At 38.2% G+C, this 26,911-nt stretch overlaps 1 protein-coding gene across 1 annotated transcript in view; it reads right to left on the reverse strand.

Moving 5' to 3' along the window:
- LOC150079219 (neprilysin-1-like) overlaps nt 1-26,911 on the reverse strand; it is a 514,861-nt gene that overhangs the window by 1,055 nt on the left and 486,895 nt on the right. The window contains exons 18-20 of the mRNA XM_090383906.1: nt 22,198-22,263; nt 14,963-15,058; nt 10,067-10,140 (exon numbers count right to left, since the gene is read on the reverse strand). Coding sequence (XP_090240032.1) covers nt 10,067-10,140; nt 14,963-15,058; nt 22,198-22,263 — 236 coding nt within the window. The remainder of the gene's footprint in view (nt 1-10,066; nt 10,141-14,962; nt 15,059-22,197; nt 22,264-26,911) is intronic.

The raw sequence follows: 26,911 nt of genomic DNA on the forward strand, positions 1-26,911 counted from the left end.
GAAAAACATTTCTAGGAGGGAATAAAACCACATTATTATGCTCTTCGTGGCTTTTATTTTAGTGTTGTAACGTTCATACAGAACACGCGGCGTTTTACACACTCGTGTAGCACGCGCTTAATTATAAATGATCTTGAATAACGATGCTTCATACCACTAAAAAATACGGTTTCTGAAGCTTTTGAGAATAAATGATGAACAGGACACACTAAAACAGGATTTCTGGTTGCCTCTAATTTGATCTCTGATTGACAATAAAAGTCATAGCGAGGATTATTCTTTAAATGTGCTCGGCTCCGCATAGAACAGTCATCTGACACATTCTTTTCTGCTGAGGGCCGATGACCCTCCTGTGTGCAGCAATATGACATCTTTATCCATTAGGCATATTTTAACCGCAGGTACCACTTTTAGAAATGCACGCTTAAACGCTTTTAACTATCTCACTGAGCCTTATACACTCAGCCAAAGACCATGTGTCAGCAGTTTTTAATTTTTTACAAGCCATTAACATGTATACACTTATATAATATAGACAATTTATTTTTATTGCTATACTGAATTTTATTTATTGATGTAGATATATAACCTTCTGACGAGGTTTTCATCCTAACTGTTTAGCAATGGTGCACCGTACACATTAGTTGATTACGAATAGTCAGGGTAAAAATACAGATTCGAATATGCATGGTTGTGTGTTTGAATCACAACACACAGTAGTATTTTTGTGTCTTTATCTCGTAAACTCCCCAAACGCTGTGGTTGTTCTGCTGTATCTACAGAAAATTTATTTGCCATCCCCCCCTCCTTCTGCCACTTTTAATTAATTTTGTGATCTCTCCATGTTTTCATTTTGCTTTATCGTAAATGCGAGGGCAGTTTTAATTTTTATGATTTACAATTAGAAATTTAAGCGTACAGTATTAATTTTTCAATTGCATTTTATCAATTGACGCTTTGTGATAGTTGTGCGAGGGGTATCAAAAAGTTCGTATCCTGACCTAGATAAAACATCAGTAGGAAGATGACGTCTTTAATGTAAGTTGTCTACATGTTCAATAACTAACGTGAAATTTCATTCCCGTAGGTGATCATACACCAGAGGTGGAGCCAGGAATCTGAGGAAGGGCACTATGGTTGACAAAGTGAGTATCGAGCAGTGATCAAGTTCCTGCATTTGCAGGGCAAGAAAGCTCAGGAAATTGACGAAGAAATGAAAAAACTGTGTATGGGCAGAATTGTCCATCCTATGACACTAAAAAAGTGGAAATGGGAATTCAGTGCGGTCGTACAAGTGTCTCTGACGAGCCAAGAGAAGGAAAGCCATCAACATTCACAGACAGTGAGACGGTTGCAAAGGTTGAGCAGTTGGTGCTGAGTGACAGATGTGTGATACTTCATTTCATCGCAAATGCAGTAGGAATTAGTTATGGGTCTGCCCACAGAAATTTACATGACCATCTGCACGATGGCTTCCAAGGTTGCTGACATCTTTGCAGAAGCAATGTCGAATGCAAATTATGCGATGTTCTCGCCAACTGTTGGATTTGTGCTACTCCCGCACCCAGTGACGTAGCAACCATGTAGGCAGATAAGGAAATGGCCTCCAGGCCCGGGCCCTTTAGGGGCCCGGCGTCTTTGGCTGTCTCCTGTTTTTGCAATTTTCATTAATTAAGTAGGGGCCCGAATATGTTCTTTGCCTCCGGGCCCGAAAAAGAGTAGCTACGCTAGTGGCCGCACCCATCCTATTCTCCTGACCTAGCACCGTCAGACTTCTTGTTTAGAGAAATGAAGAAACCATTTTCATGGACCCATCAAACCGTGGACCCGCTTTGATTTTGTCGCAGGAAGTCATCAGTGAAGTGAAATCGTAGTTTCAGGCAAAAAGTGAGGATTTCTATGAGGATTTCCATCTTAAGACATTAAACAACTGATCCATAGATGGGAGAAACGTGTTACTATACATGGAAAGTACATAGAAGAGGATTAAAGTTCCTGTGAAGTTTCGTTTCGCCTTTCTACAGCTATTACTTCTAGGTATGGGTACGAACTTTTTGATACCCCCTTGTGTGTGTGTGTGTGTGTGTATATATATATATATATATATATATATATATATATATATATATATATATATAATTCAATGCCAGTAGCGTGGCAAACAAAATAAACCATATATCATAAGATAACATAAAGGGGGGGGTGAAGGAGAAAGAGTATTGCAGAAGGAAACGTTCCTAAAATAATTTAGAACAAGCCAAAAGTTATGATATTACGTAACAAATTATAATTTAGAATCCAACTGAAGATAATTTAATGGCACTCTTTTACGAATTATGTGAAATATCACTTAAAAATGAAACGAAAACCAACCACTACACTGAACCGAATAAAATTATTAAAATGAAATAATTTTAAATGAAAGACTGACCATTACACCTCATCTCGACAGACGCTCACAAGGCTAATAATGATCAGGGAATCACTGCATTTCGAACATTAGACAAACCCAAGCATACATGAACAAATACACCGATTGATCCGCGGATGCCATGGATTTGAATAATGGTGGTCCTGGGAACACCATACGACTGAGGGTAACCGTTGAACCGAAATATATTAATCCCAAGGGCACACATCGTGTGAGTATGGGCTTGGCACACCCAGGGTCCTGCTGGACATCATCATCATTCTTCTCTTTCTTGGTGTTCCCTTCTACTTCTCTCTCTCAGGGTAACTCACATTTTTTTTTTTTTTTTTTTTTTTTTTTTTTGGCTGGTGTTAGCATACGCCGCAGGCTTCGTTGCACCATATGGCTAATAATAATAATAATAATATAACAGAAATTAAGATATAGAGGGCAGTATGAGCGTGCGTTAAGTAACCGACTCACTACTACTTTGTAAAATAAATTGACTTATTATAACGTTAAGAATATTAAGAAAATTAAAGTTAAAAAATAAGAATAGCAATTTCTGTTATATATTTCGGTTCAACAGTTACTGTCAGTAGTATGGTGTTGCCACGTGAGTGCTGTATTCTATTTCTGTTATAATTTCTTACTGCATAAAGACCACCATTTATTCAAATGCATTGCATCCACCGGATCAATCGGTGTATTGGTTCGTGTATGCTTGGGTTTGTCTAATGTTCGAAATGCAGTGATTCCCTGACCATTATTGGCCGTGTGATCCTCTATCGAGATTGAGCGTAATGGTCAGTCTTTCATTTTGTTAATAATTTTATTTGGTCAAGTATTGTAGTTGGTTTTCGTTTCATTTTTAAGTGATATTTCACTTACCGGTAATTCGGAAAAGGGTGCCATTCTGGAGGCGCCATTAAATTATCTTCAATTGGATTCTAAATTATAATTTGTTATGTAATATTGTAACTTTTGGCTTGTTCTAAATTATTTTAGGAACGTTTCCTTCTGTAATACCCTTTCTCCTTCCCCAACCCCTTTTATGTTATCTTATGATATATGGTTTATTTTGTTTTCGCTCATTTGGTTTGCCATGTTACTGGCATTGAATGGATTATTTTATTTTGTATTTTAAGCAATATGCTGGGGTTCGGGCATTAATGATGCCCCGATGTTTGCTATTCTTATTTTTTAAATTTATTTTTCTTAATACTTTTAACATTATAAGTCAATTTATACCATGTGGTTATAAAATAAGTTTCCCTATTCAGGAGACCCTAGTGTCAAAACGGTTAGAGATAACGCTGTGAAAATCGGTGGGTATGTCATTTAGGGTATGGGGAAGCGATCTGCAGAAGAAAAAAAACAATTTCCACCACTAGGAGAGAAATTGGCACTGTAAACATGAGATGGGATACTTTGCTTAGGATTACATTTTAATATCAGAACTTAGAAATCTACAGATATTGTTCTACGTGCTTTCCTTCACTTGAGATGACATTCTGAAAACGGAGGACTGCATGCGACACATTTTCGCGTAGCATCTGATTGGGGATGTTGGCTGCATGCTGTTTAATTATTGCTTTCAAATCAACAAGCGTCTGTATGCCGCCACGATAAACTCTGTCTTTCAGTTATCCCCATGGCAAGAAATAACAGGGATAGAGATCTGTGATCGGGCTGGCCAGAACTGCGGAAAGTCTCTAGAAATGATTTTCGAATGTTGAACGGCGCAGTTACTTCACTTGTCGACCAACGTGGGGAGGGGCACCATCTAGCATGAACACTATGGTCTCCAAGAATTGCCTTTCTTGCAGAGTGGGAATAATGTGATCTCTTGGAAGAGCCAGTACCGTGCACTAGTTACCGTATACCTTGGGGGAGCCCCACGAGGTGTAGATTCTTCAAAGAAAAGTGGTTCGATTATAAACTCTGCTGTGAATCCACACCATACTGTAACTGATGGACTTTGTAATGGTCTTTCATGCACAGCAGATGGACGATAATATTCGGAAGTTTTGTGCATTTACAGCCCCATGAAGAGTGAAATGTGCCTCACCAGATCACAAGATCATTCGAGCCAATGTATCATCAATCGTAGAGCAAAGTCTATTCGTTGTTGCTGATCACAAGACTTTAGTTCTTGCACTACATGAATCTTGTACAGGAACTAACATAAAATTATTCGAAGCACTTTATGCACAGTAGAGCAAGGAAGGTTCAAGTCTCTTGACACACCTCTGGCTGCCACTACTGACTGTTAGTGTTTTGCAATATGACCATTGCAACTGCCACTTCATCCGGCGCCTCCGTAGTCTGGTGGGAAGGAGCAGCGGTGCATAGCACACGCTTCTTGATTAGGATTAGACCGGGGTTTGAGCCCATCACCTCCAAATACGGAGGATGCGGAAAGGTCAGGGAATGACCACCGCATATCCCGGAGCAATATGGCCTTAGTTGTTAATGCTCCTAAAAACCAAATAACAAACAAACAACAAACATTATTCCTGCTCTGCAAGAAAGGCAATGCTTGGAGACCATAGTGTTCATGCAAGATGGTGCCCCCCCCACGTTGGTCGACAAGTGAAGGAACTGCTCCATTTAACATTTGGAAATCATTTCTAGAGACTTTCCACAGTTCTGGCCAGCCCAATCACAGATCTCAATCCCTATGATTTCTGGCTATGGGGATACTTGAAAGAAAGTGTTTACCATGGCAGCACACAGATGCTTGTCTATTTGAAAGCAAGAATTAAAACATCATGTAGCCAATAGCAAAATTCCTGTATATCATCGACAAACACCCATGACCTGCCCTGAGCAATGCAGACAGGCTGCCAGGGCAGATCATGGGGTTTGTCAAAGATATACAGGAATGTTGCTAACAGGGAAAAGGAGGTGATTGTTGCTCTTTATAAGACAATTGTCAGGCCATGCCTTGAGTACTGCGTACAGGTCTGGAGGCCTCATTTTAGGAAGGATGTAGATTTGCTTGAGTGTGTACAGAGGACAACAAGATTGGTGAGGGAAATGAAGGGATCCTCTTACCAAGAGAGGCTTAAGTCCTGCAACTTGCAGCAGCTGGAGACTAGGCACCTGCGAGGTGATCTGATTGAGGTGTATAAGGCCCTGAATGGGTTGAGCACGCTGAATTCTGATGGGATTCTTCCACTTGTTCAGATTACGAACCTAAGGGAGCATAAATTGAAATTTCACACAGATGAAAAAGATTGATGTAGAATAGATGTATGGAAATTTGCCTTTAGCCAGTGGGTGGTTAATTGTGGAACAAACTTCCATCTTTCATGGTGGAAGTTGATAGGCTAAACAAATTTAAGGAGGAACTGGATAAACATTTAGAGAGAATTGTTATGTAATTTTTTTTTTTTTTTTTTTTTTTTTTGGCTGATGCTGCATAAGCTCATACACTTGCTTTCTTGCATCACATGCCACTACTACTACCATTACTACTCCCAATCAGATGCGCGAAACAGTGTCACACGTAGCCCTCCATTTTCAGAATGTCATCTCAAGTGAAGGAAAGCAAATAGAACAATATCTGTAGATTTCTAAGTTTTGATATTAGTATAACTCCAGGGGATCACATCTGGTGCATATTGGCTTGGCACACCCAGGGTCCTAAGCCGGATATCATTATTCTTCTTTTTCTTGGTGATTCCCTTCTACTTTTGTCTCTCTCTCTTAGGGTAACTCAGGAATTTTTTTTCGGTTTGTGCAGCATAAGCCTCAGGCTTCCTTGCGCCATACAGCTAATAATAATAATAAAATAAAAATTATTCCATGTCATGTTAACAGTGCCAATTTTCCCCTAGTGGCAGAAATTTGACATTTTTTTTTCCCTGCAAATCGCTTCTCCATTCCCTAAATGACATACCCACCGATTTTCACAGAGCTGTCTCTAACCGTTTTGACACTAGGGTAATTGAATAGGAAAACATTTTCTAACCACCCAGTATATACATGGTGATTCTCTACCAGTGCGACAAACTTGCAAGGAGGTGTAGGGGGCACAAAGATGAATCAGAATCACATAGCATTGCAGGGTCCGAAATGCCTTCGTCATGCGGTAGAGGACGTTGAACGGGAGGTCGCGTGAACAGCGATCCCGCTGGAAGTCAGCATCTGCGAACCGTTCCTGTTGAAGGAACCAAGTAGCAAAAGTCCTCCGGAGTGAATAATCCGCAGGCTCCAATGATTGGATGTGTTGCAGATGGTATGAACTCATTTGGTTTGTTGACAGTATACTCCATACAGGGGATTCTGAAATACTCACTCGTTCGCCTATCGCTCGAGTACTCGTACTGCCTTCTGAAAGACGTAGGACATTCTCCTCATTGGCGTCGTCGTTCGCTCTTGATTCATGGTGCCTCTCGTGAAACAACCAGTCACACGTAACCTTCTGTGCACACGTGCGAAAATCGTATGATGAGGAGCATGCCTGTGTGGGAAACGTTCCTGGTACAAGCGCAGAGCGGTGCACCCATTACAGTTTGCAGCTCCATACGCGGGGTTCATGTCAGCCAGTTCAACGTTTGAATACTCGTCCATCCTAGTTCCTCGGGAACCGGTTTGCAAATGCTGACTTCCAGCTGGATCGCTGTTCACGCGACCTCCTGTGCACCGTCCTCTACCGCATGACGAAGGCATTTCAGACGCTGCAATGCTATGTGATTCCGATTCGTCTTTGTGCCCCCTACACCTCCTGCAAGTTTGTCACACTGGTAGTGAATCACCCTGTATATAGCCGACGGCCACATCGTGTACCTTTGTTATCAACGAAGAACAAGAGAGCATGCCTTCTGTGGGCACAGCAACACCAGCACTTGACTATTGAGGATTGGAAAACAGTTGCTTGGTCCGAGTCGAAGTTCCTGGTGCATCATGTTGATGGAAGGCTCAGAATTTGGCAAAAACAACGTGAATCCCTTAACTCGTCATGTCTGACAATTACTGTGCAAGGTGGCGGGGGCAGTGTTATGGTGTGTGGAATATTTTCTTGGCACACGTTGGCTCCATTGATAGCCATAGATTCACATCTGAATACCACATCATACCTAAACATTGTTCCCAACCCCGACCAAGTGCATCCGTTCCTATTGACAGTTTATCCTCGGTCAAATGGTTACTTCCAGCAGGATAATGCGTGGGTGCACAAAGCCTGAATCACTATGGAATGGGTCCAGGAACATGACAATAACTGTTTTTTGCTGTAGTGACCCACTCAGTCCACGGATCTCAATCCTATTGAACATCTTTGGGATAAATTGGAAAGAGGGATGTTCGCTGCAGGCTTCAACTCTGTCGAATCTCAAGGAACTGCACGACACACTCATGTCTGTATGGTACTCCATTCCTACAATGTTTTCAGCATCTTGTTCAATCCATGCCTAGACGAATTCAGGCTGTTTTGAAGGCTAAAGGAATCTCAATGCATTACTATAGGTGTACCTAATGAAGTGGCAGCACAGTGTAGATAACAATGTAGATAAAATATATATGGAGCCAACTGGTACAGGGTGAAGAGTAGTCTAGAACTATCTTCTGTTGAATCCATAGTAAAATTGCAAGAAAGTACCTGTAAAAATATGATATTAGTAATGGAAATTGCTTATTGTTGCAATTATGATGATTTTGGCAATTTCTTCAGGGGTGAGCCGCCAAAACCAAGGGAAATGCAACAGATAAACAAAGGCCTCTGTTTCGAACACGAGATATACTCAATACAGCAAAAATGGGATCTAATGGGATCTATCCAGTTATTAAAGGAGGCAGCAAAGGAAGTAAGCAAACCCTTAGCCATAATTATGAGAGCTTCCTTGGACCCAGGGGAAGTACACATGGACTGGAGATGTGCAAATGTGACCCCAATTCACAAAGGAGGATCAAAGGGCGACACAAGTAATTATAGACTTGTTAGTTTAACTTCTGTTCCTGGAAAATTAATGGAGGCACTGGTTAAAGAAGCACTGCAGGATCATCTAGACAAGACTTCAGTTATAGCTCAGACACAGCATGGTTTTGTTAAGGGGAAATCTTGCCTGACCAATTTGATTGGATACTATGATGCAGTCACAAAAGAACTGGATGCAGGGAATAACTTTGATATTATATACTTGGATCTTAGAAAGGCTTTTGATACTGTTGCACATGGACGACTGCTGCGCAAATTGGAGCAGTGTGGCATTGGAGGCAAATTGCTGCTATGGATAAAGGGGTGGTTGAGGGGGAGACGACAGAGAATGGTAATCAATGGACACTGCTCATCGTGGGCTAATGTTATTAGTGGAGTCCCTCAGGGTTCAGTATTGGGTCCATTATTGTTTTCTGTATTTATAAATGATATTGATGATGGTATATCAAGCTTAATGTCCAAGTTTGCAGATGATATGAAGGTTGGCAGGGTTGTCAAGGACACTACTGACACTATGCTACTGCAACAGGATCTGGAAAGGTTGAGCAGATGGGCTTCGAGGCGGCAAATGAAGTTTAACATTGACAAATGTAAAGTACTACATATGGGAAACAGCAACCCCAGAGCAACGTATCAACTCTGTGGTACTACACTGACAGTGGTAGAGAATGAAAGGGACCTGGAGGTGGTTGTGCAGGCAGATATGAAGTTTTCTCAGCAGTGCAGATGGGCTGCAAGAGTAGCTCATGGTGTATTGTCGATGATACATAGGAATTTTTCTAGCAGGGATAAGGAGGTGATTATTCCCTTGTATAAGGCAATGATCAGACCACACCTAGAGTACTGTATACAGGTCTGGAGGCCTCATTTCAAGAAATATGTAGAGATGCTGGAACGAGTACAGAGAAGGGCAACAAAGGGGTGCTCTTACGAAGAAAGGCTTAAGTTTTGCAAATTACAGTGTCTGGAGACTAGGAACCGGCGAGGTGATCTGATAGAGGTGTATAAAGTCTTGAATGGTTTGAGCATGCTCAATGCTGATGGGATTCTTCCTCTTGCTCAGAATAATCACCTGAGAGGGCATAAATTCAAATTGAGAAAGGACAGATGTAGGATAGACGTGAGGAAATTTGCCTTTAGCCAGCGGGTGGTTGGTTGGTGGAATAGACTTCCATCCCTTGTCGTGGAAGTTGATAACCTAAATAAGTTTAAGGCTCAGCTGGACAGGTATTTCGAACGAACAGAGGGGTGAAGTGGAAGCGATTATTTTTTATTTATTATTTTTTTTTTTGGTTGATGCTGCATAAGCTTGCTTTCTTGCATCAAATGCCTCTACTAATGCTAATGCAAATTACTGAGATAACGAAGTGAATAGAAGTCTTTTCCCGTTTTTATTGCCAAAATCATCGTAATTGCAACAATAAACAAATTCGCATTACTAATATCGTATTTTTTACAGGTGCTTCCTGTCAATTTTTATTTACAGGTGCTTCTGTCAATTTTTATTTGCAGGTACTTTCTTGTAATTTTACTATGGATTCAACAGATAGTTCTTTAGACTACTGTTCACCCTATGCCAATAGGCCCTATATATATATGTGTATATATATATATATATATATTATTATTTTTTTTTTTTTTTTTTTTAGTGAATTAAAAATATATCCGATTTAATGATTCAAAAATAAGGCTAGAAATTAGCCGTTACTAACCTGTACTTCCCGGGACTGTGACTGTCCTTCAGGTATTTCTCATAGCCTTCTTTCGTTAAAATTTCACACCATATCTGGGAAATAATGTCAAAGGATTTGATTACATTGTCACATAATAAAACTTTCAAATTAAATCATAACAAAATCCTATCAGAACTAAATAATAATTGTTAGACATATCAACTACAATGGAATTCTTTGAGAAGGGATCCTGTCAGGATTTGTGTGCTTGAACCATCCTTGGACCAAGAACGTAACTGCGTATACAGATGATTAGATTAGAGATATTTAGAAATCTTCATTGTAGTATCACTTAAATTGTTATATGTGCAAACTTCAGTTTGCTCGTTTCTTTCTGGTGGCTAACAGTGCATCCAAGATTCATCTCCAGTCGCTATGTGCTCTAATAAGGCCTCTCCTTTGTGCTCATACCGGCTTAGAAGCATGGAACACATACTAAGTTGTCGTTCCTTCAGTTTTGGTGTCAAAACGAGGAATCGATCGAGCACACTTTTCGAAAGTGTAATTCCTCGCCAACGATGGTATGCGCTGAATGAAAACTAATCTTGCATGTCATGGCAATATCATCTATAATAATGCAATGGTTTCCTTGTATAAGTTCTTTCACTACCACTATTACTTCTGGTGTCACAACGACACGATGTGCTTGCCTGGCCGAAGAGAATCCCCAGCGCTTTTCATACCATTTTTTAAAACTTATTCACTAACTTATAGACTTGCTGTTGACTCATTCACATTTCACCATAGTGAACCAACATTCTGAAATAAATTTCAGGTTTTATTCCTTCTGCATCCAAAAATCTGGTTACAGATCGTATCTCTACCTTGGTACGTGAGTCAAGGTTGACGTTAATCTTGAAAATTGACTGTTTCTAAATAATGTCAGCAGATGGTGCCATGGGTGCTCAGTGTTTCTAAGAATTTGATCCATAATCTGACACAAAGTTATCATTTTTTTTTTCATGTTTTGCAGTTTTCATTTGAATGATCTCTTTGGGCAGCCTATCAAGTTGGTTGAGGCGGAGAGTTTGATAAAGTTCAAAGCGGAATTGGATAATCATTTCTTGTCAATAAAGCACGTGTTACTGTGGTTAATAACAGTAATGACAGTTTGCTACTGCAACAGGATCTAGAAAAATTAGGCAGATGGGCTGAGAAATGGTAATTGAAGTTTAACATTGACAAATGCAAAGTACTGCATATGGGTAGCAGCAACTCCAGAGTAACATACCAACTGAGTGGTAGTGAAGAATGAAAAAGACCTGGGGTAATTGTGCAGTCAGATATGAAGTTCTCTGAGCAGTGCAGACAGCCTGCCAGGCTAGTTCATGGGGTTAAAGTCAATAATATACAGGAATTTTGCTAACAGGGAATAAGGAAGTGATTATCTCATTATATACCACAATGGTCAGGTTACATCTTGAGTATTATATACAGGTCTGGAGGCCTCATTTTCAGAAGGATCTAGGACTGCTGGCATGGGTACAGAGAAGGGCAACGAGATTGGTGAGGGGAAGATTGTGTATTTTTGAACACAATACTCAATACATTATAGCTGGTACAAGTGTACAACGTCATTAGTGTATTTAGTGGTGATTATTATTATTATCATCAGCCATATGGTGCAAGGAAGCCTGAGGCTTATTCTTCACCAGCCAAAAAAAAATTCAGGACCCTGGGTGTGTCAAGCCCATACTCACCAGATGTGAGTCCCTGGGGTTGTTATACTGAGAAATTTGTACATTAACTGGACTCTAGACAGAAATGCAGTGTAAATGTAATCACTATATATTTTCTAATCCTTTATATTTTATTATTATAAATCCTTTGGCATTTACTGCTGTGAAGAGAATTTGTCACTCACCAATGTAACACTATTTATTTTGGTGGGACAAATAAAGATTTATTTATTTAAGAAAGGGATGCTCTTACCAAGGAAGGCTTTCGTTCTGCAAATTGCAGCATCTGGAGACTAGTCACCTCCGAGATGACTTGATTGAGGTGTATAAGGTCTTGAAGGGTTTGAGCAAGCTCAATGCTGATGGGATTTTTCTGCTTGCTCAGACTACGCACACATGGGGGCATAAATTCAAATTGATGAAAGATGGTTGCAGAATAGATGTGCAGATGTCTGCCTTTAGCCAGTGGGTAGTTGATTACTGGAACAACCTTCCATCTGCTGTTGTGAAAGTTGATAGTTTAAATAAATTCAAGAAAGAACTATTGGAGGGAATGGATAGATGAAATGGGAAGTTTGTTTTTAGCTGATGTTGTATAAGTTTGCTTTCTTACATAATTTGCCAATAATAATTTTATTTCTTTGGCAGGGGCAGATAATACGATGCTTCCTTGCATCATATTGCCATTCTAATAATACGAGCATTACAGTCTGATGTTTACTGTCTGGCTTGTTGATTGCGAGTTAGATGTGCTGTCTATTTTTGTTAACATGCTTCGAATTACTGGCACAACATCATTAACTTTTCATTATTTACAAGTCATGCACATATCTATGTAAACTGTATATGTTCTTTGTACTTTTACACGATCGTTCGTTATTGTTGATTAATGACGCAATTAGATACTTTATCATAAATTAATCTTGACACTGGCTTAAAATTATTTTTGTCGAAGAAAATCAAATAAAAATATATTTTAAGATATATTTTTATTTCATTTTCTTTTAAAACCTGTATATTGCATTGAACTGCATTCTTTAGCAACAGTTATAATTTGCAGCTGTGTGAATGGCATAGATAAATATAACATCCCATTATTACTAAGCAACAAGTATTAATATTATATAAAAAAAAAAAAAAAAAAAAAAAATTCTATGACTTATACCTTTCCCGTCTCCCAAAAGCGATTATCCAGTTCTGCTTTGAACTGTACTAATCTATCCACCTCAACAACCATTGCAGGCAAATCATACCAGTGATCTACAACACGCTGCCAGAAAATAAAGTTAATGAGATCCAGCCTTCTGTTACTTCCTAAAATTTTGTATTTGTGCCACTAGTTTTTCTTGCTTCTACCAGCGAAAATATATCTCTACTTTCCTCCTTCATTTTACTAATTCCCTTCAGGACCTTATACACTGGTGTTCAAAGAAAGTGCATCACCAGTTAAATTTGTAATTGTTCAAGTAATGTAAGTATATGGCAATATTCTGTACAGATTGCATTAGATAACATTGACACGTGTAGGTGATGACATAATATTGCATCAGCTATTATTTTCAGCTATAAAAGCAAACTCTACAAGAGTTGCAGTCATTTTTTGCTTGTGTCAGGATGGCAAGTTACGTGCAGTTGACACCACGAAGAAAGAGCATTATTGTTGCTTTATGTGAGGAAGGATGTGCTTCACATCATATTGCTTAAAGTGTCTTGTAATCAGTCGACAATGAGTAGATTTCTTTCCAAACTCAACAATACTGGTTCTGCTGATAGGAAAAAAGGAACCGGATGCAAACAAGTCTCTACAACAAAACAGGACTGCATTTTGAAGCGCTTATGCTTTAAGAACAGTAAAGCTTCTTCGTCTGAGCTGAAAAGAGAATGGGAAGAACATACAGGAGTGGTAGCAAGTGCAGTAACAGTCAGAAGATGCCTCTTCAAAAATGGACTTATAACTGTTGTCCTAAGAAGAAGAAGCCCCTCCTCACACAAAAAATGAAAAAGGACCAATTAATTTGGTGTAAGGAGCATGTCAAATGGACCCCTGAGCATGGAAGTCCAGTTATTTTCTCGGATGAGAAGAAATTCAACCTGCATGGCTCTGATGGGAGACAAACAATTCATCGTAGACGTGGTGAAGAATACCATCTAGACTGTATGGCATCTACAGTGAAATTCCCTACCAGTCAAATGATATGGGGTGCATTTCGTATTGCAGAGTAGGTCACCTGCAGTTTATAAAAGGTTCCGTAAATGCCAATGGATACCTGGCTATATTGGAAGGCAAATTGCTGCCAATCTTTAGAGACCATTTCAACCGGCCAAGTAACTGCATCTTTCAGTACGATTCTGCTCCTTGTCATTGGGCAAAAAGTGTAAGTAGGCACTTCTGTAGTTACTTTAGCTTCATTTCTGCATTAGAGGTTCGACAGTAATGTGTGTACATTTGTTACAGGTGAAAAAATGGTTGGAAGAATGGTCCATTACAACTCTTAGCTGGCCAGGAAACAGCCCAGACCTGAATCCTATAGAGAACTGTTGGCATCATGTGGAATCTGCAGTTGCCAGAAAGAAACCAAAGACCCTTTGTGAACTTCATAATTCGTGTTTGGAACCACGAACTATCAGTTGATTATCTTCAGAAATTGATCTTGTCAATGCCTCGACGGTGTGATGCTGTCATCAGGGCCAGAGGTGGTTCAACTAAAGATTAGTTTGCACCTGGTGAACTTTTCATTTTGTTTTCTATTTAAAATGATAAACTGAAGCGAACTGAAGGCTTCTGATAACATTTCAGCCATAATTGTTGTGTTAACCAAAACTGTTGTATAAAGGTTGCAAATGCTCATTTTGGAATATTTTGAGAGCACCTGTCAAATATTACTTAGCTTTGCCTTAACTATTAATAAATATCTTTTGTTTATATTTCTATTTGTGATGCTAGTCATTAATGTAACATACCATCGCGAAAAAGGTTTAGAAATGTGAAATTCCTAAGTGATGCACTTTCTTTGAACACCAGTGTATATCTCTACCAGATTCCTCTCTCCAAGATGTATAATTGCCAAAGTTGACAGTCCTCACCTTCTAAGTTGTTATTCATATGGACATTGATTAGTGATGGGTTTTACTTTGATAAATTTTCATTTTATTGATTCACCTTTTGAACACAACATATTCATTTTCCACAACTTACCTGAGCGTACTGAAGAAAGAACACTTGCCGATTGGTGAATTCAACTCCAGGAAGATGTGCCTCCTCCCCATATAGCGAAACATGACGTCTGTATGCCTGAAAATATAACAGTGCAAGCTAAAGTACAGTAAGGTAAAGTACAATATTAGGAAATGTTTTGATGAATGTATCTCTGGTTTCTATGTACTACTTCCATTGGACAGTTGTTGATCATTGGCACAATATTTGTCATTTACTAAGTTATAGCCGAAATCTGTTACTGACATATTAATCTCTTTAGTGATAAGTTTTAACAGATGGTTCATTTTTATCTTTTGACTGGGTAGTAGAATCACGTATTTTGGTAAAATAAATCTTTTATTGTTTATATTATTTGCTACTTCCACACCAAGTACTTGTTTAAGCATTCTTTGTAATACAGATTTAATCAACTTCATCTCTGATGAAGCTGATTAAAATTCAAATTTGGTGCAGATTCTATATGCAAAATGAACGGCTATCTTTGTAGTTAGTGAAAAATGTTTCTGACATGATAAAAAAACAAACGAACAAACACACAAAATAATAATAATAAAGAAAGCAATGCAATGCAATGCAATCTATCAATTAAACAGTTAACATGCTTATACCAAGACAATACATAATCCTACATATTTTGTGATGTGATACTAATAACAAAGATAAAAATAACATAACAGTAATAATAAATATTTATTATTACTAATAAATATTTATTATTACTATTATGTAATTGCTAATGCCAATCACGGAAAACTTGCTACTTGCATGGGACTAAAGAAAAGCCGAGGTTTTTTTTTTGTTGTTGTTTTTTTTTTTTTTTTCTCATACTTTAAAAGTGCCTAAAAAACCACGCATGAAATTTTTCGCTAGACTTTGCCGTGTCTCTCATTTTCTCTGTTACGTAAATACTTTTAAGGAATTTGAAGGAACTGTCAAGGTGGGCAGCCAAAACAAACAGGACAAAAAAAAGAATAAAGATTTTTGAACTCTTTATTGATGCAGATGCCTTCTATTTGTGCAAAACTGAAGTATGTTTCTGAATTAGCTGTGACTACAGCCTCCATTATATTAGCACTGATTAAAAACAGATTTCAAAGGATTAAATTAACTACAAATGTACTAAAATGAACTGATAGCTGTAGCTGCTATCAGTTCCACAATTTACATTATTCTTGACTCAAGCTGAAACAGTAAGATAAGGAGCTTCTTCTAGCGGTTTGGCTGAAAGAAGAAGAAGAAATGAATCACTTATAAGTTTATCAAGTGAAAATTTGCTATACACCAATGGAAACAGTTAAAGGATCGAAGGTGGAGTTGACTTTCTGGTCCATAAAGAACAACATTTTGGAGTTCAAGAGTACATCACCAAGGGTGCCAAGGCTACTACTCAGGATTTCAAAGAGGTACAAGTTAAAGGTTATAATGATTTATGCACCAACATCGAGCCATGATGATGAAGAGGTTGAAGAAATATACACCGAAATTGAGTTTTCTAGATGAGCAGAAAACCCACTACACTATCATTATGGGGGACTTCAATGCTAAGGTTGGAAAGAGACATAACAGCGCAGAAAGGAGAACTATAGGAAATTTTGGAATTGGTGAAAGAGGTGAAAGACTTGTGAAATATGCAGAATCTCGAGGAATGTCAGTAATGAACACTTTTTTTCAAGAAAAGGGCGAACAGAAAATGGAAATGGTAGAGCCCAAATGGATTAACAACTAATGATATTGACTTCATCCTTGAATGATGTATTGTGAATGATGTTACCGTCCTGGACAAGGTAAATGTTATTATCATTATTATCATTAGCCATATGGTGCAAGGAAGCCTGATGTGAGCCCCTTGTCACAGAATGGTAAGATGCACACTTGATATACATGTAAGAAAAGAAAGGAAAAAATTGACTCCAGTAAATAATACGGTCATTGAGATAACAGAAAAGGAGAAAAAGCAGTATGTACTGGAACTTAAGAACAAGTTTGAGCTTCTGCAGACTGTTCAGGACCAAGATATTGACCAGGTATTACAACTCTCTGAAAGTGATAAAGCACAACAAACCTATAGGAAAAAATTAGTCAAGAAACACTTGTCATGATGAACCGAAGACGACAAATGAAGAGAAAGGTAAACATTGAAAAGGATAAAATTGAGCATACTGAGTTATGCAAAGCCATTAGAAAGCGACTCAGAGAGGACATAAAAAGAATTAACACAAGAAGTAACAGAAGAATTAAGGGATTTAAGGATTTAAATCAGCAGTCATGAGCAGTAATACAGAAAGACAAATGATACTGAAACTGAAGAATAGCGATGGTGTACTTATAAATAGCAGAGAAGGCATAATTCAAATAGTAGAAGACTACTATAAAGAGTTATACAAGGAGCAAGGGAATGATGTCAGCAGCGGGGGAAGATGGATCACTAATTAGTTGCACATACAACATACCTGATATCCTTCCCGATGAGGTAGAACGTGCTTTGAAGAAGAATCAGAAAGCCCCAGGGGGAAGATGGAGTTACTGTAGAGTTGTTAAAATTGGGAGGAAGAGACATGACACAGATGACATGACAAAATGCATTATAAAAGGAGTGACACCTAAGGAGTGGAATAATGCAATCATAATTTTGCTGCATAAGAAAGGAGATAAATCAGAAATTGGAAATTATAAACCAATTAGCTTGCTATCCCATATCTACAAGTTGTTCACAAGGGTCATAACTAACATATTAGAAAGAATACTTGATGAGAATCAACCGAAAGAGTAAGCTGGCTTTAGGACAGGATTCTCAACTATGGATCACCTTCACATAATATCACAGCTAATGGAGAAAGCAAATGAATATAAAACACCATTATGCCTGGTATTTGTAGATTATGAAAAGGCGTTTGACTCCATACAGTATAAGGCAATATTTCGGGCACTGGAAAGACAAGGCATAGATACCCCATATATTATGATTTTGAAAAAATATATCAGAACGCTACCTCCTTTATTAGACTAGACAAAGACAGTAGCAAATTTAAAATTGAGACGGGAGTTTGATAAGGAGACATATCTCTGAAGTTGTTTATTGCTGCCCTTGAGGAAGCTTTCAGAAGATTGGTCTGGTCGCAGAAAGGATACAATGTGAATGGAGAGTACTGAACCATTTACGATTTGCATTTATGATATTGTGATCATAAGCCACAATCCTCCAGAATTGGAGGAAAATCTTAATCAGCTATGCGGAGTTAGTAAGGATTTTGGACTAAAGATGAATATGGCTAAAACAAAAGTAATGATGAACAAGTATGCCACAAAGGGATATAATCATTAAAGGAGCAGTAATTGAAAAGTTGGATTAATATACTTATCTGGGACAAGTCATTAGATGTAATAATGATAAATGGTTGGAAATCAAGAGAAGAATATCTCTTGGATGGATAGCATTCAAGAAATATAATCACATGCTGATCAGCAATATCCCAATTTGTCTGAAACGTAAAATAATGAACCAATGTATACCCTCCATCATGACTTATGGAAGTGAAACTTGGGCACTCACCAAAAGGATGGAAGAGAAGCTGAGAACTACACAGCAAAGAATGGAACGAATTATATTAGGAATCAGACTGTTAGATAAGAAGAGATGCATTAGCATTAGTAAAGGCACATGATGCAAGAATGATGCAAGCTTATATAGCATCAGACAAAAAAAAAAAACAAAAAAACTTCTCATTTCACCCATCCACTCGCTCCAAATGTTTGTCTAGAACTGCTTTGCATCTATTTAAGCTATCGACTTCTACAATGAAAGATGGAAGTTTGTTACAGCAATCAACCACCCGCTGGCTAGAGGCAAACTTCCGCAAATCTATTCTACAACTGTCTTTCCTCAATTTGAATTTATGCCCTCTCAAGTGATTATTCTGAGCGAGTGGAAGAATCCCATCAGCATTGAGCATGCTCAAACCATTCAAGGCATTTTACACCTCAATCAGATCACCTCGCAGATGCCTAGTCTCCATACACTGTAATTTGCAAAACTTAAGCCTTTCTTCATAAGAGCAACCCTTTGTTCCATTCACTAATTTTGCTGCCCTTCTCTGTACTTGTTCCAGCAGCTTTACATCCTTCTTAAAATGAGGCCTCCAGACCTGTATACAGTACTCAAGGTGTGGCCTGACCATTGCTTTATAAAAAAAAAAAAAAAAAAAAAAGTGCAGCCATTATCAACCCACTGCAGGATGGAAGCCTCCTCAACAATTCATGCTGAGGGAAATGGACCATAATCTGCCACGCTGGTCCAGTGCGGGTTGGCAGATCGACCGTATTCAGCAGTCAGGGGCTTGAACCCCAGTCTACTCAAGGAGCGTGTGGCATGCACTCCTGCTACAAGGGGTAATCACCTCCTTATCCCTACTAGAAATATTCCTGTATATCATTGACAAGACACCATGAGCTACATTTGCAGACCGTCTGCACTGCTCAGAAAACTTCATATCTGCCTGCACGATTATCCCCAAGTCCTTTTCATTCTCATGGATTAGGCAGCAAACTCAAGTAAAGGACATCCTTACCAAAACTAAAGAACTAAAATGGTCTTCGGCAGGACACGTTTCAAAGACATGACAACAGATGGACTAAGAAAATAACAGAATGGTACCCAAGAGCAGGCAAGAAGAAGACCTGGAAAACAACGACAGAGATGGACAGATGAAGGGTCTAGTTTTAAACATTTAACTGGTAACTGCCGTGTCTGACCTAGTGTATACGGAAAAACGGATTTGCTGTGCAAGTCATCACGAGAAGTTATTTTATTTTATAAAGATATGTGCATATTTCTGATGCTAGAGGAAGATTAATCTGTAAAACTCAATGGGATGAACAGATTAATTCGCTGAATTTTAAAACTCTATAAGAAAGAAACACAATATTTTGAAAAAAAAAAAAAAAAGTAAGTTCTCGAAGGTTTCTTTCTTTCTTGTGTTTATATTCAACAATTTCTCTTCGAGAAATTGTTGAATATAAACACAAGAAAGGCACCTGGGGTGGATGGGATCTATCCAGTTATATTAAAGGAGGCAGCAAAGGAAGTAAGCAAACCTTTAGCCATAATTATGGGAGATTCCTTGGACCCAGCGGAGGTACCCATAGACTGGAGATGTGCAAATGTGACCCCAATTCACAAAGGAGGATCAAAGGCTGACACAAGTAATTATAGACCTGTGAGTTTAACTTCTGTTCCAGGAAAATTAATGGAGGCACTGGTTAAAGAAGCACTGCAGGATCATCTAGACAAGACTTCAGTTATAGCTCGGACACAGCATGGTTTTGTTAAGGGAAAGTCTTGCCTGACCAATTTGATTGGATACTATGATGCAGTCACAAAAGAACTGGATGCAGGGAATAGCTTTGATATTATATATTTGGATCTTAGAAAGGCTTTTGATACTGTTGCACATGGAAGACTGCTACACAAATTGGAGCAGTGTGGCATTGGAGGCAAATTGCTGCTATGGATGAAGGGATGGTTGAGGGGGAGAAGACAGAGAGTGGTAATCAATGGACACTGCTCATCGTAGACTAATGTTATTAGTGGAGTCCCTCAGGGTTCAGTGTTGGGTCCATTATTGTTTTCTGTATTTATAAATGACATTTATGATGGTATATCAAGCTTAATGTCCAAGTTTGCAGACGATACAAAGGTTGGCAGGGTGGTTAAGGACACTACTGATGCTATGCTGCTGCAACAGGATCTGGAAAGGTTGAGTAGATGGGCTGAGAGGTGGCAAATGAAGTTTAACATTGACCAATATAAAGTACTACATATGGGAAACAGCAACCCCAGAGCAACGTATCAACCCTGTAGTACTACACTGACAGTGGTAGAGAATGAAAAGGACCTGGGGGTAATTGTGCAGGCAGATATGAAGTTCTCTGAGCAGTGCAGATGGGCTGCAAGAGTAGCTCATGGTATCTTGTCAGTGATATACAGGAATTTTTCTAGCAGGGATAAGGAGGTGATTATTCCCTTGTATAAGGTAATGGTGAAGCCACACCTTGAGTGCTGTATACAGGTCTAGAGGCCTCATTTCAAGAAGGATGTAGTGGCTGCTGGAGCGAGTATAGAGAAGGGCAACAAGATTAGTGAATGGAACAAAGGGTTGCTCTTAAGAAGAAAGGCTTAAGTTTTGCAAATTACAGTGTCTGGAGACTAGGCATCGGCGAGGTGATCTGATAGAGGTGTATAAAGCCTTGAATGGTTTGAGCATGATCAATGCCGATAGGATACTTCCTCTTGCTCAGAATAATCACCTGAGAGGGCATAAATTCAAATTGGAAAGACAGATGTAGGATTGATGTGCAGAAATTTGCCTTTAGCCAGTGGGTAGTTGATTGGTGGAACAGACTTCCATCCCTTGTTGTGGAAGTTGATAGCCTAAATAAATTTAAGGCTCAGCTGGACAGGTATTTCGAACAAACGGAGGGGTGAAATGGAAGTGTTTTTTTGGTTTTTTTTTGGCTGATGCTGCATAAGCATGCTTTCTTGAATCATATGCCTCTGCTAATGCTAAGTGATTTTGACCTAATCCTTACACTTATTACAAGGGTATCGTTTCAAGATACTTGCCGGATCCCATCATCAAATCATACAGGGATAAAATATGGGGAACATGAAACAATTTTATGTTCCCCTTATTTTAGCCACTTGGAATCTGATGATGACATCCTACAAGGATCATGAAATAAGTGTAGAATTTAGGTCAAAAGCACTTAAATAACAAACTAAATTTGCATTATCCACGTGGAAAAAGAGTGATTCTTTTCAAAATTAAAAGGGAGAAAATTATAACATTGTGACAGAAATATTGACTTCACAGTAAGGTAATCACCATATTTCTAAAAATATTAAAACTGATACCTCATTTTTATTATTATTATTATTAGCCATATGGTGCAAGGAAGCCCGAGGCTTATGCTGCACAGCCAAAAAAATTCCTGAGTTACCCTGTGTGAGAGAGAGAGAGAGAGAGAGAGAGAGAGAGAGAGAGAGAGAGAGAGAGAGAGAGAGAGAGAGAAATCACCAAGAAAGAGAAGAATGATGATATTCAGCTCAGGACCCTGGGTGTGCCAAGTCCATACTCACCAAATGTGAGCCCCTGGGGGTTAGTACATATTATGAAAAATTTTCGTGAAAATATAAGAGTTCCAGTTCAGCAACTTACCTTATAAGCTTGTTGTAAGCCAGCATTATCACATATATTATCATCCAGAGTCTGGTTGCCATTAACCTGTCAAGAAAAGGTGTTCCATTTTACATCCTTCATTGCTGAAGTTGTTAAAACCTAATCTCAAGGTAACATTAAAAGTAATAAAAGCACTTGAAATGAGTTTTTAAAAAGAAATAAGGCAAGGAACTAGAAGGATTAAGAGACCATTAATTTAGGTGGCAAATCTATGCAAATGATATTAAACTTTATGTATTCTTCAACTGGCAGTGATGAACTCCAGTCCTGTCTGATTCCCTCTCACTCTGGTTCAATAAAAATAACTTGTTTCTAAACCCATTAAAATGTAAATTTTGTCACTTTCGTCGGAATCATGATACATTCAAGGACTTATATGACCTATTCCGATCTGATCTTCAGTCCTTTTGCCCTGTCAATCACATATCTCAGACTTCCAAACTTCTCAACTTAATTAAGGCTCTTTCTCGATTTTTAAAAGTGACAACTTATAATTTTTCTCCGCAAGCAGCTTACACTTCCCCTTTTTGATTATTGTGATATTATTTGGTCCCCAAAAGAATGTTTCTCAATTCCAATAAATTTCATTAAATTCTTATGCTTTTGCAGAATATTCTTATATTCAGGAAACCTGAGGCTTTTGCTGTACCAGTTATAGAAACATAACACACACACACACACACACACACACACACACACACACACACACACACACACACACACACACACACACACAGAGAGAGAGAGAGAGAGAGAGAGAGAGAGAGAGAGAGAGAGAGAGAGAGAGAGAGAGAGAGAGAGAGAGAGAGAGAGAGAGCATAGTATGGGTTGAAATGGGGGGGGGGATTTCTAAGCATGGTTGAATCAGATGTAATTTGCTGTACACTGGATGTCCTATTTTTCTGTACAGTCATCCTGAGATAGATGCTTTTGAGTACCAGTTATGTTCATTCCTTGTTTCGTGGCTCCTGTTAAGCGTGCACCCACGAGAATACCATTATCAAAGTCTGATATATCATGCGTTTTCCCCATTCTGGTTTCAGATTACTGCAGTCGATCAGCCTGTGTAGTCTTTATTTACTCAATGAGACAACACATCATCAACGTACATCAGTTTTCATTGCATAATGCACTGCGAACATTAACTTTTTTTAATTATAAGACATAAAATTAAATACTTTTCATAGCATATTGATGGGATTTAAATGAAGATGTCACTAACATTAAGGAGAAGGGCTTTTGGTTTCGTGAGGGTTACTAGAGTGTCTTCGACAGTTTTTAAATTTTATACAGTGGGACCAACTGGTGATATTATCAACAGCAAATTATAAATTGGAAGCATTCAGGGAAATAATCATAGCTACTAGGCTTTTCATGCCAACTGAGATATATTGTTCAAGGCTTAGATCTAAATGGATATCAGTTGTACTAATGAGACTTGTGCCAGAAAAGAAAAATGCATTGGATGCATATAAATTACTAGGTGACACAGAAGCCTATATCGATATATAAACTATTCTGCAGTGGAGTTACAAGGAGGTTAGGCAAGCTAACGACGTAGATTATGAGAAGTCTTTGTCAAAGGATGCAAAGAAAGTATCATATTAGTTAACCCAAAAAAGAAGTGAGGATAAACTATGCTTGCTTTCTTGCATCAAATGCCTCTGCTAATGCTAATGAAGATCTTGATGCTTTGTTACTCCATATACAGTATTCAAAACTGTGAATATTTACTCTGAGACAATATTTCATCATATATGTGATGGAAAATCATCAACTGGATAGTTACCTGTATGAGGAAGGATGCATATAATTTGTATTTTCTTATCTGCTTGTTTTTTTTTTTTTGCCAGTACAGCAAAAGCCTGTGGCTTCCTTGCACCATATGGCGAATACTATTAATATTATTTCAATATCTAAGGTTGTTGATGATACAAAGGTTGGCAGATTGGCTATTGACAGTAATCTAGGTATGTTACTGCAACCAGATCTAGAAAAATTAGGTACGTGGGCTGAGAAATGGCAATTGAAGTTTATCATTGACAAATGCAATGTACTACATATGGGTAGCAGTAATCTCAGCTTAATGTGAATTTTTGTATCACTGCATGGTACCATATTCAGAGTAGTGGAAAATTAAAAAGATTTGGGGTTAATATTTCAGTCAGATGTGAAGTTCTCTGAGCAGTGCAAGGACAGCTAATGAGGTTTTATAATGATATATAGGAATTTTGCAGGCATGGATAAGGAGGTGATTATCCCATTTTATAAGGCAATTGTCAGGCCACATCTTGAGTACTGCACACAGATCTGGAGGTCTCATTTTAGGAACGATGTAGAGCTGCTGGAATGGGTGCAGAGAATTGCAACAAGATTAGTGGGTAGAACAAACAGCTGCTTTTACCTAGAAAGAGAAAGGCTTCAGTTATGAAAATTGCAGCTTCTGTGAGGTGATCTGATTTAGGTGTTTATGGCTTTGAATGGATTGAGCCAGCTCAATGTTAGTGGGACTCTTCCTCTTGCTCGGACTATGCATACGAGGGGAATAAATTCAAATTGAGGAAGGCCAGTTAGTATTAGTATTATTATTAGCCATATGTGAAGGAAGTCTGAGGCTTATGCTGCACCAGCCAAAAAAAAAAATTTCTGAATTACCCAGAGAGAGAGAGAGAGAGAGAGAGAGAGAGAGAGAGAGAGAGAGAGAGAGAGAGAGAGAGAGAGAGAGAGAGAGAGAAGGAAGGGAATCACCAAGAAAGAGAAGAATGTTGACATCCAGCTCAGGATCCTGGGTGTGCCAAGCCCATACTCACCAGATGTGGACACCTTGGGTTGCAGAGGTTTGCCTTCAGCCAGTGGGTTGTTATTTGTTGGTAAAACTTCCATCTGTTATTGTGGAAGTAGATAGGATGAATAAATTCAAGGAAGAAGAAGATGAACTATTGGAGGGGACAGATAGGTGAAATGGATTTTTTTTTTTTTTTTTTTTTTCTGGCTGATGCTGTACAACCTTCCCTTCTGGCATCATTTGCCACTTCTAATACTAATTAAACACTCCGCCAACTTTTGTATCATCTGCATACCCTCTTGTATTTGTTCAACTTTGCAATGCACTTATGCAGGTACAGTCCTTATTAATAATGAAAGATAAGAGCTTATCTTTTATTATTAATAAGAAATAAAAACCCTCTAATAGACATATAAACTAGTTTACAGTGGAGTCACAAAGGAAGTTAGGCAAGCTAATGCAGATTATGAGAAGTCTTTGGCAAAGGATGCAAAGAAAGTATCATATTAGTTGATCCAAAAAAGAAGTAAGGATTTACTCCGAGACAATAGCCCATCACATTTGTATCTGAGGATTGATTTTACAAATTAATATTAAAATCATTCACAATAAGGGTATTAATCATATTAATGACCTCTTTAGTTATAAATAATATTTCCAGTTCATTCAGAAAGAAGTTGTGGACAGCGATGGTGGCCTATAAAAAGTGTATAATATATAATTTTTCTGATTGCCTTGTCTAATTAAATTTATACTACAATTTTTGCTATACACAATGTCAGATTTAAGTTCAATGATATTGAAGTATACTTATAAAAAAATTATTATGTGCCTCTCCATTCCCCTATGTTCTCTTGTCTTATTAATTAAAAAATTAAAATAAAAAACTGGAATACTGTAGTCTAAAAATTCTTTGCTATTAATATTCACTTCCACTAATATGAAACAAAAAAAAAAAAACTCCAGGGGCTCACATCTGGTGAGTATGGGCTTGGCAAACCCAGGGTCCTGAGCTGGATATCGTCATTCTTCTCTTTCTTGGTGATTCCCTTCTACTTTGACTCTCTTTCTCTCAGGGTAACTCAGAATTTTTTTTTTTTTTTTTTTTTGGTTGGTGCAGCATAAGCCTCAGGCTTCCTTGCACCATATGGCTAATAATAATAATAATAATAATAAGAAAAAATCAAATGTTTCGAAAGGTAAAATTAATTCAAGAATATTGAACCAATTGTTTTTGAGTGATCTGATAAGGCCTCAGTTGTAGATATACATTTTTTATTTATAGGCTTATTTTATGTCTTTTACAGACTTAACTTGTTTTACCTACTCAAAACTCATAATTTTTACTTAAAATTAACCCAAACTTTTGCAATACTAGAGTTTACATTTGCATTATTTTTAATTCTTAATTTTGTTGATCCTCACTACTAACACATTAGAGAGGTAACAAGAGAAGGCAATATTCTTGATCTGGTTATCAGCAGTGATTCATCATATAACATGAACATGTCAGTAGTGATCAATGAGTATTGATGTGGGATTTATTCAACGAAATTACTATTAGCATTAGCATTAGTAGAGGCATACGATGCAAGAAAGCAAGCTTATGCAGCATCAGCCAAAAAAAAAACCCTCCCATTTCATCCCTCCATTTGTTCCAAATGCCTGTCCAGCTCAGCCTTAAATTTATTTAGGCTATTAGCTTCCGCAACAAAAGATGGAAGCCTGTTCCACCAATCAACTACACGCTGGCTAAAGGCAAATTTCTGCACACCTATTCTACAACTATCTTTCCTCAATTTGAAACTGTGCTCCCTCAGGTTCTTAGTCTGAGCAAGACGAAGAATCCCATCAGCATTCAGCTTGCTCAACCCATTCAAGGCCTTATACACCTCAATCAGATCACCT

Source organism: Mastigoproctus giganteus, chromosome 10, assembly GCF_048544385.1.
Source record: "Mastigoproctus giganteus isolate SK-2022 chromosome 10, ASM4854438v1, whole genome shotgun sequence".
NCBI lineage: Eukaryota > Metazoa > Arthropoda > Arachnida > Uropygi > Thelyphonidae > Mastigoproctus > Mastigoproctus giganteus.